This window comes from Microcaecilia unicolor, chromosome 11 (genome assembly GCF_901765095.1).
Source record: "Microcaecilia unicolor chromosome 11, aMicUni1.1, whole genome shotgun sequence".
Taxonomy (NCBI): Eukaryota; Metazoa; Chordata; class Amphibia; order Gymnophiona; family Siphonopidae; genus Microcaecilia; species Microcaecilia unicolor.
This window is the reverse complement of record NC_044041.1, coordinates 40902987-40915621: the sequence shown is the minus strand read 5'-3', so window position 1 is coordinate 40915621 and position 12635 is coordinate 40902987. Positions and strand designations below refer to the sequence as shown.

At 43.8% G+C, this 12635-nt stretch overlaps 1 protein-coding gene across 1 annotated transcript in view; it reads right to left on the bottom strand.

Annotated features, from left to right (window-relative positions):
- Positions 1-12635, bottom strand: part of DNAH10 (dynein axonemal heavy chain 10) — a 327414-nt gene that overhangs the window by 294496 nt on the left and 20283 nt on the right. Inside the window, exons 6-7 of the mRNA XM_030218355.1 lie at positions 8940-9021; positions 3807-3964 (exon numbers count right to left, since the gene is read on the bottom strand). Of these exons, the coding sequence (XP_030074215.1) occupies positions 3807-3964; positions 8940-9021 (240 nt within the window). The remainder of the gene's footprint in view (positions 1-3806; positions 3965-8939; positions 9022-12635) is intronic.

The window sequence follows — 12635 nt, the reverse complement described above, 5'->3', positions numbered from 1 at the left end:
TTTGTAAGTCTGTAGTTCAGCGTTTCATTGGCTCTCACTGTCAACAAAGAACCAATCAGACAGAACGGAACTTGGAGGAGGGAAGTGGAGTGGATTGAATCTCTAACAAACAATCATATACAGGGAGGAACGAACATCAGTGGAGGCAAGTGCACAGAACGGAAGGGAAGACAAACATTTAATCACTTTGTCACTCACACACATCACACACACACACACACACAGACATCACACACACACACTCAATCACTCTGTGTATCTCTCTCTTACACTGTCTGTAAAACACACTGTCACTCTCAGTCTCTCACATGGGCAACTGTATGTTGCATTCTCACGAGTAAGGAGCTCTTCTGATGTGATTGTTAAACTGATTGAAGGGCCTAAACAAGGAAAACTTTTACCACATTGTAACACAGTTTACACAAAAAATATTGTATATAAAGAAATCTTACACATAGGCGGTCGGTGGCCCAACTGTTTGGGGAGGCTAAAGGGGGCGGGGTTAGGGGTAGGGCCAGGGGTGGAGCTTAAATCCATAATTGTCTGATAACACACAGAAAAAAAATAAAAGTCACAATTAATACCTTTTATTAAATGTAGATATTAGATATGTATCATATGTCAAAGAATAAAGTGGTTGCTCAAAGCATATACTAACCACAATCGCTCAACTGCAAAGCACTATGCACAACTTGTGCAAAAACACACTCAGAACCTTACTGTACCATAACTATTACACTGGGCAGAACTTAATACACCAATATACCAACCATACGGAAAATGCAGACCGTCAACAATATGAAACAAGGGATCATAATATCACAATTCTCATGTACAGCCACAAAACACCCTAATTCATGTTTAATGTGGGATAAAATGCCATAAATAAGTAAATAAATATGAACTTTTAATGTTGAGCACCTGATTCTCAAAGAGGACATATTCCAAACACTATAATGAAAATAAAATTATCATTTCTACCTTTGTTGTCTGGTGACTTTGTTTTTCTGATCATGCTGGCCCAGTATCCGATTCTGCTACTATCTGTCCTCTTAACTCCATTTCCAGGGCTTCCTTTCCATTTATTTCTTTACTTTCCGCCTTTCTTCTTCATTTCTTGTCCTACATCTGTAAGTAAAAGCTGGGTCCTCCGCAAACTTGACTGTCCAGTGGATCCAGCTTCTGCCTATTTTCTCCATCCATGTGCAGTTTTTCTCCTCTTTTCCTTTTCCCTCATCTCATCTTCTTCCTCTCTCTTCCCTCCCCTCCCCTCTATGTCCATCATTTCTCCTCTCGCCCTGGGCCCAGTCCTCCAATCCATGTCCATCCATGCTCCTCTCTCCCCTGCCCCCTCCATTCACCATATTCAGCAATTTCCCTCTTTCCCTGAGCCCTGCCATCCCATCTGTGCTCCTCTCTCCCCTGCCCCCCTCCATTCACCTATATTCAGCAATTCCCCTCTTTCCCTGAGCCCTGCCATCCCATCCATGCTCCTCTCTCCCCTGTCCCCCTCCATTCACCCATATTCAGCAATTCCCCTCTTTCCATGAGCCCTGCCATCCCATCCATGCTCCTCTCTCCCCCCTGTCCCCCTCCATTCACCCATATTCAGCAATTCCCCTCTTTCCCTGAGCCCTGCCATCCCATCCATGCTCCTCTCTCCCCTGCCCTCCTCCATTCACCCATATTCAGCAATTCCCCTCTTTCCCTGAGCCCTGCCATCCCATCCATGCTCCTCTCTCCCCCTGTCCCCCTCCATTCACCCATATTCAGCAATTTCCCTCTTTCCCTGAGCCCTGCCATCCCATCTGTGCTCCTCTCTCCCCTACCCCCCTCCATTCACCTATATTCAGCAATTCCCCTCTTTCCCTGAGCCCTGCCATCCCATTCATCTCACTCTCTCCCCTGCCCCAACTGCCCACCCTCTTCTCCCCCCAAGATCCCTTTACTTTTTTTCTTTCAAATTTTCCTCCGAGTCTGGCGGCACAGCGTCAGTGAAAGCGCTCCCACTGAAAGCGCTTCGCTTCGCTCAGTGACACGCCTTCTTCTGACGTCATGACATCAGAAGAAGGCAGGGCACTGAGCGAAGAGAAGCGCTTTTACTGGGAGCGCTTTCACTGACGCTGTCTGTCGCTGCGCTGCCAGACCGGCGGTAAATTTAAAAGAAAAAAAGGAAACGGTCGGATCTTGGGGGAGAGAAGAGGGCGGACAGTTGGGATGAGCATCGTCGTCATCAGGATCCGATCTTCGGCTGGGGAGGCTTAGCCTCCCCAAGCCTCCAATACCGGGCGCCTATGATCTTACACATGTAAACAACAATTATATTCAGAATACAACCGTGAAAACATTAATGGCAGGAACTCATTACATTGCTAGCGCCCGTTTCATTGCGTTAAGAAACGGGCCATTTTTACTAGTATACAATAAATACAAATACAGGTTAAGAACTAGTCGAATACAAAAATAACCAGATAAAATAAAAATCAAATTCTATAAATAGCCATACAATATTTATATATATGTGTGTACATCTGTATAAGAGAGTGTGAAAAACACTGGTTTATTAAAAGATTAATTAAATACATGTAAAGTTTAAAGCCTGATGGTTTATAAAAACTAAATTGCGAGTATCATGCCAAACCTATAAATAAACACTAGAAATTTGAAACCAATTGCAAAGATGATAATTTAAAATTCTACACCCATCATTCACACGTTTATGTTTTCACAGACCAACCCTATTGATCACCAGACTGCGTGCTATTTATAGAATTTGATTTTTACTTTACCTGGTTATTTTTGTATTCGACTAGTTCTTAACCTGTATTTGTATTTTATTGTATATATATATATTTACATATAGTTTTTTAACATTTGAGTTTCCTGTTTTATCTGTGATTTTGGTTTATATGTCGCATTGTTTGTACAGTTATCATTTTCTTAATTATGTATACGTGTTTATATGTGTTTTGTAGACTCCTGATGCAGGCCTAAGGGCCAAAACACAACGTTTGTGTCGAGTCTTTTTTCATCAATAAACAACTGTTTTTAAGAATGTATTCGTCCAGTCTTTGGTTTTCCATGGTCAAACATCCCACTTTTCTTTCATATACGAACAAATATGTCATAAGTACATAAGTACATAAGTAGTGCCATACTGGGAAAGACCAAAGGTCCATCTAGCCCAGCATCCTGTCACCGACAGTGGCCAATCCAGGTCAAGGGCACCTGGCACGCTCCCCAAACGTAAAAAACATTCCAGACAAGTTATACCTAAAAATGCGGAATTTTTCCAAGTCCATTTAATAGCGGTCTATGGACTTGTCCCTTTAGGAATCTATCTAACCCCTTTTTAAACTCCGTCAAGCTAACCGCCCGTACCACGTTCTCCGGCAAACGAATTCCAGAGTCTAATTACACGTTGGGTGAAGAAAAATTTTCTCCGATTCGTTTTAAATTTACCACACTGTAGCTTCAACTCATGCCCTCTAGTCCTAGTATTTTTGGATAGCGTGAACAGTCGCTTCACATCCACCCGATCCATTCCACTCATTATTTTATACACTTCTATCATATCTCCCCTCAGCCGTCTCTTCTCCAAGCTGAAAAGCCCTAGCCTTCTCAGCCTCTCTTCATAGGAAAGTCGTCCCATCCCCACTATCATTTTCGTCGCCCTTCGCTGTACCTTTTCCAATTCTACTACATACATTCACTTAAGAAGTCACAGACATAAGTCCCCTGTTTTGTCATAGGCCCCAATATGCTTTAAGTATTTGTTGTAAAATTAAAGGCAACAAACATATTACCTGTGCTTTTCTACTCAGCTGGTCTTCAATAGCCGCTGATATCTGTATTTGCCAATTCATAACACACTGTCCTAACTTTTCAACCAATAATGGGTCTTTAGCAGGTTGCATTGTGTCTACTTCTAGATTTACAAATGGCATTTCCAATTTAATCTCTCCTAAAAGAAAATAAATTTGGACATATGAAACATCTCCTTTTTCAAGAGCACTAATTGTTAACACAAAAATTATACAACTGTTTCAGGACACACAGAGTTGCCTTTCTGAATTTAATATTTTCATAATCTGAGTTATTAGAGAATGTACGTGTAAAACCTGACATCAATTAAATGGCACAGTTTGAAAGTTTTTGTTAGAACAGTGTTTCCCAAGTCTAGTCCTGGAGTACCCCTTGCCAGTCAGGTTTTCAGGATATCCACAATGAAAGGGGGGAAGGGGGGAAATGGGACTTGATATACCGCCTTTCTGAGGTTTTTGCAACTACATTCAAAGTGGTTACATATATTCAGGTACTCATTTTGTACCAGGGGCAATGGAGGGTTAAGTGACTTGCCCAGAGTCACAAGGAGCTGCAGTGGGAATTGAACTCAGTTCCCCAGGATCAAAATCCACTGCACTAACCACTAGGCTACTCCTCCACTGAGCATGAACTTGATCTGCATATACTGCCTCCATTATATGCATATTCGTTGTGGATATCCTGAAAACCTGACTGGCAAGGGATACTCCAGGACCGGACTTGGGAAACACTGTGTTAGAACATAAATTATATGAAAATTAAAGCCTAAGGGAGCAATTTTAGAGCCTAAGGTGGCATCCCTGCTAGTCAAGGTATTAATTTTAATGCCGCCGCAGCGTTAGGGTGGATAGAAAGTAAATGTGTGGGCCCCCCCCCAGAAATGGACTTCTGGCTGCACTACCACTACTGCTTCCAAACATTATGCCACAATAGTTCCCCTCCTCCTGATTCAAGTTTCATCATTCTATGACTACTTGAGGGGTTGGCTTCTTTCATAGTACTAAGGAAACATGTTGTTATTTATTTAGTTTCATTTATGTACCAGGGGATCTATTTACCACCTTTTTGAAGAACTTCACCCAAGGCAATTGTACATCAAAGTGTAATCTAGACATAAACATTTAGGACCCAATATTCAAAGCATGTCTGGCCTCCGGCACTGAATAATAAGGTTAGTGTGGCAAACCAGAAGTTAACCGAGCACCAGTCATTATTCAGGCTGGTGCCCAGTTAATTCAGTCTTTTTTGCTGTCCTAACTTATTCACTTACCTAGCCAATTAGCAATCTAAATATCACTGCTAACTGGCTAAGAAGCAGCTCCGCCCAAACTCCTCCCCCAAACCGCCCCTATCTCAGCTGGGTTCTAAATGGCTGGCTAGAGCTGATATTCAGCAGCACTACCCAGTTAAGTGCTGTTAAATATCAAGGGCTAGCCAGGAGCCTCTCCTGCCCAGTTAAACCCTGTTGAATACTGATCCCTTACATTATAACACAGCATGGTGGTTATTTTTAGAAATATAACAAAAGAGAGGGAACGAAGTACAAACTAAAGTCCAAACAAAAAAACAGCACCACGGGCCTTTAAAAATGGAACACAGTTCTTTAATGAATGAGCCTTGACAAAAAGACCCGACACGGGCCATGTTTCGGTGACTAGCACCTGCGTCAGGGGTCACAGTGATGATGTGGAAAACTTGGGGAATAACTCGAATATATTCCTCTACAATATATTATTCCTTACCCCACATCTCATATAGTAAAAGCTACAAAGCACCAAGGCACTTTCACTTTCTGTATCCACAATTTGGACATGCATGAACTGGCATTTAGAAATATACAGGGCTTTTTTTGAGGGGGTACTTGGGGGTGCTGAGTACCGGCACCTTTTCCATTGTCTGTTAAAATTGACCCATGGTTCCCAAGTTTTAATGAAACAGCTCAGGCTCTACACACCAATTCTGTCTTGTCATAGATTCTGTGACTGGTTGCAGAGGGCTTGGCTATTGTGGGGTGGGTTCCTCAGTGATCACCCCACCCCTGAAGGGTGGCCAGGCATTTGAGTACCGGCACCTTTTTTGCTAGGAGAAATGCACTGGAAATATATATCACATACATGCCTAAATCCCAATTTTAGAATGCTGGGATATACTTGTCCAAATTGGGAATACATGTACAGTGGGGGAAATAAGTATTTGATCCCTTGCTGATTTTGTAAGTTTGCCCACTGACAAAGACATGAGCAGCCCATAATTGAAGGGTAGGTTATTGGTAACAGTGAGAGATAGCACATCACAAATTAAATCCGGAAAATCACATTGTGGAAAGTATATGAATTTATTTGCATTCTGCAGAGGGAAATAAGTATTTAATCCCTCTGGCAAACAAGACCTAATACTTGGTGGCAAAACCCTTGTTGGCAAGCACAGCGGTCAGACGTCTTCTGTAGTTGATGATGAGGTTTGCACACATGTCAGGAGGAATTTTGGTCCACTCCTCTTTGCAGATCATCTCTAAATCATTAAGAGTTCTGGGCTGTCGCTTGGCAACTCGCAGCTTCAGCTCCCTCCATAAGTTTTCAATGGGATTAAGGTCTGGTGACTGGCTAGGCCACTCCATGACCCTAATGTGCTTCTTCCTGAGCCACTCCTTTGTTGCCTTGGCTGTATGTTTTGGGTCATTGTCGTGCTGGAAGACCCAGCCACGACCCATTTTTAAGGCCCTGGAGGAGGGAAGGAGGTTGTCACTCAGAATTGTACGGTACATGGCCCCATCCATTCTCCCATTGATGCGGTGAAGTAGTCCTGTGCCCTTAGCAGAGAAACACCCCCAAAACATAACATTTCCACCTCCATGCTTGACAAGTGGGGACGGTGTTCTTTGGGTCATAGGCAGCATTTCTCTTCCTCCAACCACGGCGAGTTCATGCCAAAGAGCTCAATTTTTGTCTCATCTGACCACAGCACTTCTCCCAATCACTCTCGGCATCATCCAGGTGTTCACTGGCAAAACTTCAGACGGGCCGTCACATGTGCCTTCGGAGCAGGGGGACCTTGCGGGCACTGCAGGATTGCAATCCGTTAATGTCGTAATGTGTTACCAATGGTTTTCGTGGTGACAGTGGTCCCAGCTGCCTTGAGATCATTGACAAGTTCCCCCCTTATAGTTGTAGGCTGATTTCTAACCTTCCTCATGATCAAGGATACCCCACGAGGTGAGATTTTGCGTGGAGCCCCAGATCTTTGTCGATTGACAGTCATTTTGTACTTCTTCCATTTTCTTACTATGGCACCAACAGTTGTCTCCTTCTCGCCCAGCGTCTTACTGATGGTTTTGTAGCCCATTCCAGCCTTGTGCAGGTGTATGATCTTGTCCCTGACATCCTTAGACAGCTCCTTGCTCTTGGCCATTTTGTAGAGGTTAGAGTCTGACTGATTCACTGAGTCTGTGGACAGGTGTCTTTCATACAGGTGACCATTGCCGACAGCTGTCTGTCATGCAGGTAACGAGTTGATTTGAGCATCTACCTGGTCTGTAGGGGCCAGATCTCTTACTGGTTGGTGGGGGATCAAATACTTATTTCCCTCTGCAGAATGCAAATAAATTCATATACTTTCCACAATGTGATTTTCCGGATTTAATTTGTGATGTGCTATCTCTCACTGTTACCAATAACCTACCCTTCAATTATGGGCTGCTCATGTCTTTGTCAGTGGGCAAACTTACAAAATCAGCAAGGGATCAAATACTTATTTCCCCCACTGTATATGGCAAGGGGGCATGTTTCAGGCAGGATAAGGTGCAACTAAAATATTTGTGAATTCCCCATTTCAGAGAGGGAATGCACATTTATGTCCACCAAGATCAATGTTGGAATTTACAGTTGTTTCCGGAGACTTCTAGATTGTTAAAGGTGTTCCTTTTGTGCAGTGTTCTCCTGGAGGGATTAGGGGAGGTAACCTCCTTAATCCTCCAACGTTTCCTCACCCCCCAAAAGCTATACTGGCAAATGATAACAGTGACTGCCTGGGGAAACAGAAATGTAGGTTTCTAAGAAGGCAGATATACATGTATTCTGAAGCGGGGGGGGCACAGTTTACCCCCCCCCCCCCCCCCCCCGCTGCCCCCTCCCCCCACATGATGGTACCTTAGCTGAAGCATTTGTCCCACACTGGTCTCACATTGCCTGCCCTGCTCTGTTCTCAGTCACACCGTGCTTGTTTTAATGAAATTGAACATGCGCACACTTACTACTACTACTTATCATTTCTATAGCGCTACTAGACGTACGTAGCGCTGTACACTTGAACATGAAGAGACAGCCCCTGCTCGACAGAGCTTACAATCTAATTAGGACAGACAAACAGGACAAACAAGAGATAAGGGAATATTAAAGTGAGGATGATAAAATAAGGGTTCTGAACAAGTGAACAAGGGTTAGGCGTTAAAAGCAGCATCAAAAAGGTAGGCTTTTAGCTTAGATTTGAAGACAGTCAGAGATGGAGCTTGACGTACCAGCTCAGAAAGTCTATTCCAGGCATATGGTGCAGCAAGATAAAAGGAACACATGCTGAGTTTCACTAAAATGAGCATGCATGGCGTAACTGAGAACAGAGCAGAGCAGGGCAGGGTAGGCTATGTGATGAGACCAGCGTAAGACAAATGCTTCAGCAGGTGCGGGCTGGGGATCCCACCTGCCAAACCAGGGGCCCCAGAGCCAATTGGCCCCCTGTAGCTATGTTACTGATCTGAAGTACCAACATGCATGTATATGTTGCCAAGTTGTCTCCATTAACAGTGTAAACATTGACCTATGCTAAATGGCTGCTGCCCCCACACATAGCCAACTCATACATGTCCATTCCTGAATGTGTTTTAGAAACGCTCTACATCAGCAGATTCTTTTCTAAAATACTAGTGGATTTTGAGATGTCCTGACCTGGATATCTCAATTCCGATATCTACATTCTACCTAAAATTCACCTTCACTCTGCTTACAACGTCAACACAATGCACATTAAAATATCTTAACAGATAGCAAAGGGATTTCCTACATAAGCAACTAGTTATAAAATATCCCACAAGACCACTACAACAAAAGAAGTAAGAGACTCACCCTCTATCTGCTGTATTGTCGTCTGAATATGGTCTAAAAACTTCTGCATGGTCATTAACAACTCATCCCTTATTACTGAATGCTGGGTAATTCTAAGGCTTGTTCCTTGAGTTTTGGAAGAGTCAGTAGCAAGTGTTCTTCAGATTCTGGCTTCTGATCAAGTTTTTTTAGACGGGAAGCATCCTCACTTTTGTGTTGATTGAAGGACCAAAAGAGGCATAAAAATCTAAGAAATAAACATGAACTCCAAATTAGATCAAGACTTCCCACACCTGTCCTGGTGACCCAGAACCAAGCAGATTGTTAGGAATTCCAAAATTGTCAGAATTGCATTCCTGGCCATTTCCCCAGAAATGAAGACCTGTTCCTATTTCTTTTTTCAGATTCCTGAGCTGTAGGGGTGTTCTTTTCTAGACTCTTCCCTTCTAGAACATGAGAGCACAAGTGTTGCCATACTACGACAGACCAAAGGTCCATCAAGCCCAATAACAGTGGCCAGTCCAAGTCACAAGTTCCCAAAAGAGTAAAACATATTTTATGATGCTTATCCTAGAAATAAGCAGTGGATTTTCCCAAGTCCATCTTAATAATGGCTTATGGACTTTTATTTTAGGAAATTATTCAAACCTTTTTTAAATCCTGCTAAGCCAACTGCTTTTACCACATTCTCTGGCAACGAATTCCAGAGTTTAATTACACATTGAGTGAAGAAATATTTTCTCCAATTTGTTTTAATTTACTACTTAATAGCTTCATTGCATGCCCCCCTACTCCTTGTATTTTTGTTAAGAGTAAACAAACTATTCACATCTACCCATTCCATTCCACTCCACTCAATATTTTATAGACCTCTCTCATATCTCTCCTCAGCTGTCACTTCTCCAAGCTGAAGAGACCTAGCCGCTTTAGCCTTTCTTTACTTGGAAGTCGTCCCATCCCCTTTATCATTTATGTCGTCCTTGTCTGTACCTTTTCTAATTCTGCTATATCTTTTTGTAACATGCGGTGACCAGAACTGCATACAGTATTTGTGTTGCGGTTGCACCTTGAAGTGATGCAAAGACATTATAATATTCTCAGTTTTGTTTTCCATACCTTTCCTAATAATTCCTAACATGCTATTTGCTTTCTTAGCCTCCGCTACACACTGATCAGAGGGTTTCAATGTACCAACAATGACATCTAGATCTTTTTCCTGTACAGTGACACCTATTGTGGAACCTTGCATCATGTATCTATAGTTTGGGCTGCACTTTCCTACATGTATCATTTTGCTCACATTAAATATCATCTGACAGTCTCCTATTCTTGTAAGTTCCTCTTGCAATTTTTCACAATCTTCTTGCAATTTAACAACTTTGAATCACTTTATGTCATCGGCAAATTTAATCACCTTAGTAATTACACGCATCTCTAGATCATTTATAAATATGTTCAGCACAGACCCCTGGGGAACCCCACTATCTAACCTTCTCCATTGAAAATTCTGACCATTTAATCCTATTCACAATAGGACATTACCTCCTATCCATAGGCGTAGTTTGACTGTTTCATTTGGGGGGGCAAAGAATGGGCGGGGCATATTAGCATATATTTGCATATATACATATGCAAATGAATATGCTAATATGGAGGAAGGAAATGAAATTTACAGGCAAAATATCACAGATGCACATTTCAAAAAGCTGACACATTTCAATTAATAAATTATGAATAAAATACTTTTATTTACCTTTGTTGTCTGATCATTTAGTTTTTCTATTCGCTTTGATCCCAGTGTCTTCTGTTTTATGCAATGTCTTCTTTCCAATAGGCTTCCCTCTGCTCCCCACCCTCCCAGTCCCATCCATCTCTTGCTCCTTCCCTCTGCGCCCCACCCCTCCCAGTCCCATCCATCTTCTGTTCCTTCCCTCTGCTCACCATCCCTCCGTCCCATCCATCTTCTGCTCCTTCCCTCTGCTATGCCTGACCTCTCCCAATCCCATCCATCTCCTGGTCCATCCCTCTGCTCCCCACCCCTCGCAGTCCCCTCCATCTCTTGCTCCTTCCCTCTGCTCCCCACCCCTCCCAGTCCCATCCATCTTCTGTTCCTTCCCTCATGCTCACCATCCCTCCGTCCCATCCATCTTCTGCTCCTTCCCTCTGCTGTGCCTGACCTCTCCCAATCCCATCCATCTCCTGGTCCATCCCTCTGCTCCCCACCCCTCCCCGTCCCAACCAACTCTTGCTCCTTCCCTCTGCTCCCCACCCCTCCCAGTCCCATCCATCTCTTGCTCCTTCCCTCTGCTCCCCACCCCTCCCAGTCCCAACCATCTCTTGCTCCTTCCCTCTGCTCCCCACCCCTCCCAATCCCATCCATCTCTTGCTCCTTCCCTCTGCTCCCCACCCCTCCCAGTCCCATCCATCTTCTGTTCCTTCCCTCTGCTCACCATCCCTCCGTCCCATCCATCTTCCCTCTGCTCCCCACCCCCCGCGAGGTCCAAGATGGTGACTCCGTTTACCCCCTCTCTTCCTCCCTCCCTCCGGCGCAGGCAGCAGTCTTTCCAGCGTTCCTGGCAGCGGTAGCGATGTACACGCTGCCTTCAGTCTGCCCCGGAAGCCTTCTCTTCAAGTTCCTGTTCCCACCTATGCGGGAACAGGAACTTGAAGAAGAAGGCTTCGGGGCAGAGCCAAAGGCAGCGTGTACATCGCTACCGCTGCCAGGAACGCTGGAAAAGACTGCTGCCTGCGCCGGAGGGAGGGAGGAAGAGAGAGGGGTAGACGGACACGCTCCTCTCCGTCCGCTTGGCTTCCCTGCCCTCTCTATCTGCGTCCCGCCTTCCTCTGACGTCATTTCCTTTCGGGCGGGACGCAGACAGAGAGGGCAGGGAAGCCAAGCGGATGGAGAGGAGCGCGTGCCTGCATGTGTTTTTTTTTTTTAACTAATGGCGCGGCGGCGCCTCGCGTCGTTTGGGGGGGCATTGCCCCCCCTCGCCCCCCCCCCAGTCTACGCCTATGCTCCTATCCGATGATTTTCTAATTTCTCAGGAGTTGCTCATGACATACTTTGTCAAAATGCCTTTTGAAAATCCAGATAAACAATATTGACCGGCTCACCTTTATCCACATATTTATTCACGACCCTTCAAAGACGTAGTAGACTGGTGAAGCACCATGCAGAAAGAGAAGGGGAGGGGTAAGACTGCAGCAGAGCAAGAACAGTTGGGCACCCTAATCCAGTCCTTCACCCTCCCACCCCCTCTACTAGCTCTATAGTTCAATTTCCCGTCTACAATTAAGCCCCAAATATAAATAACAAATTTCCTGGGTTTCTAGTGTGTTCAAACTTATCTCATACATTTTTCAACTAATTTTCCTAATGTGGGCAAATTATAAGTAATCAGAGAAAATCCGCCAAAGCGGAAGAACGATGAAATCCCACAACTAAAGTGCAAAGCAAACAAACAGTGGGAAGCAGACTTTGCACTCCAGAGATGGAAGAGACAACTGATGAAGTTTAAATGAAGGTTTTTTGATGGAAGACTTGACACAGTACTGTGTTTCGGCCACAGGCCTGCCTCAGGAGTTTAAAGAAACATAGATAATGCATTATTGAAAAACAACAAAATAATTAAAAAGATCACATAAAAACATATTTAGAAAAAACAATATAATTTGTACAAAAATGATATTTAATAAATCAAATTACAAATATAA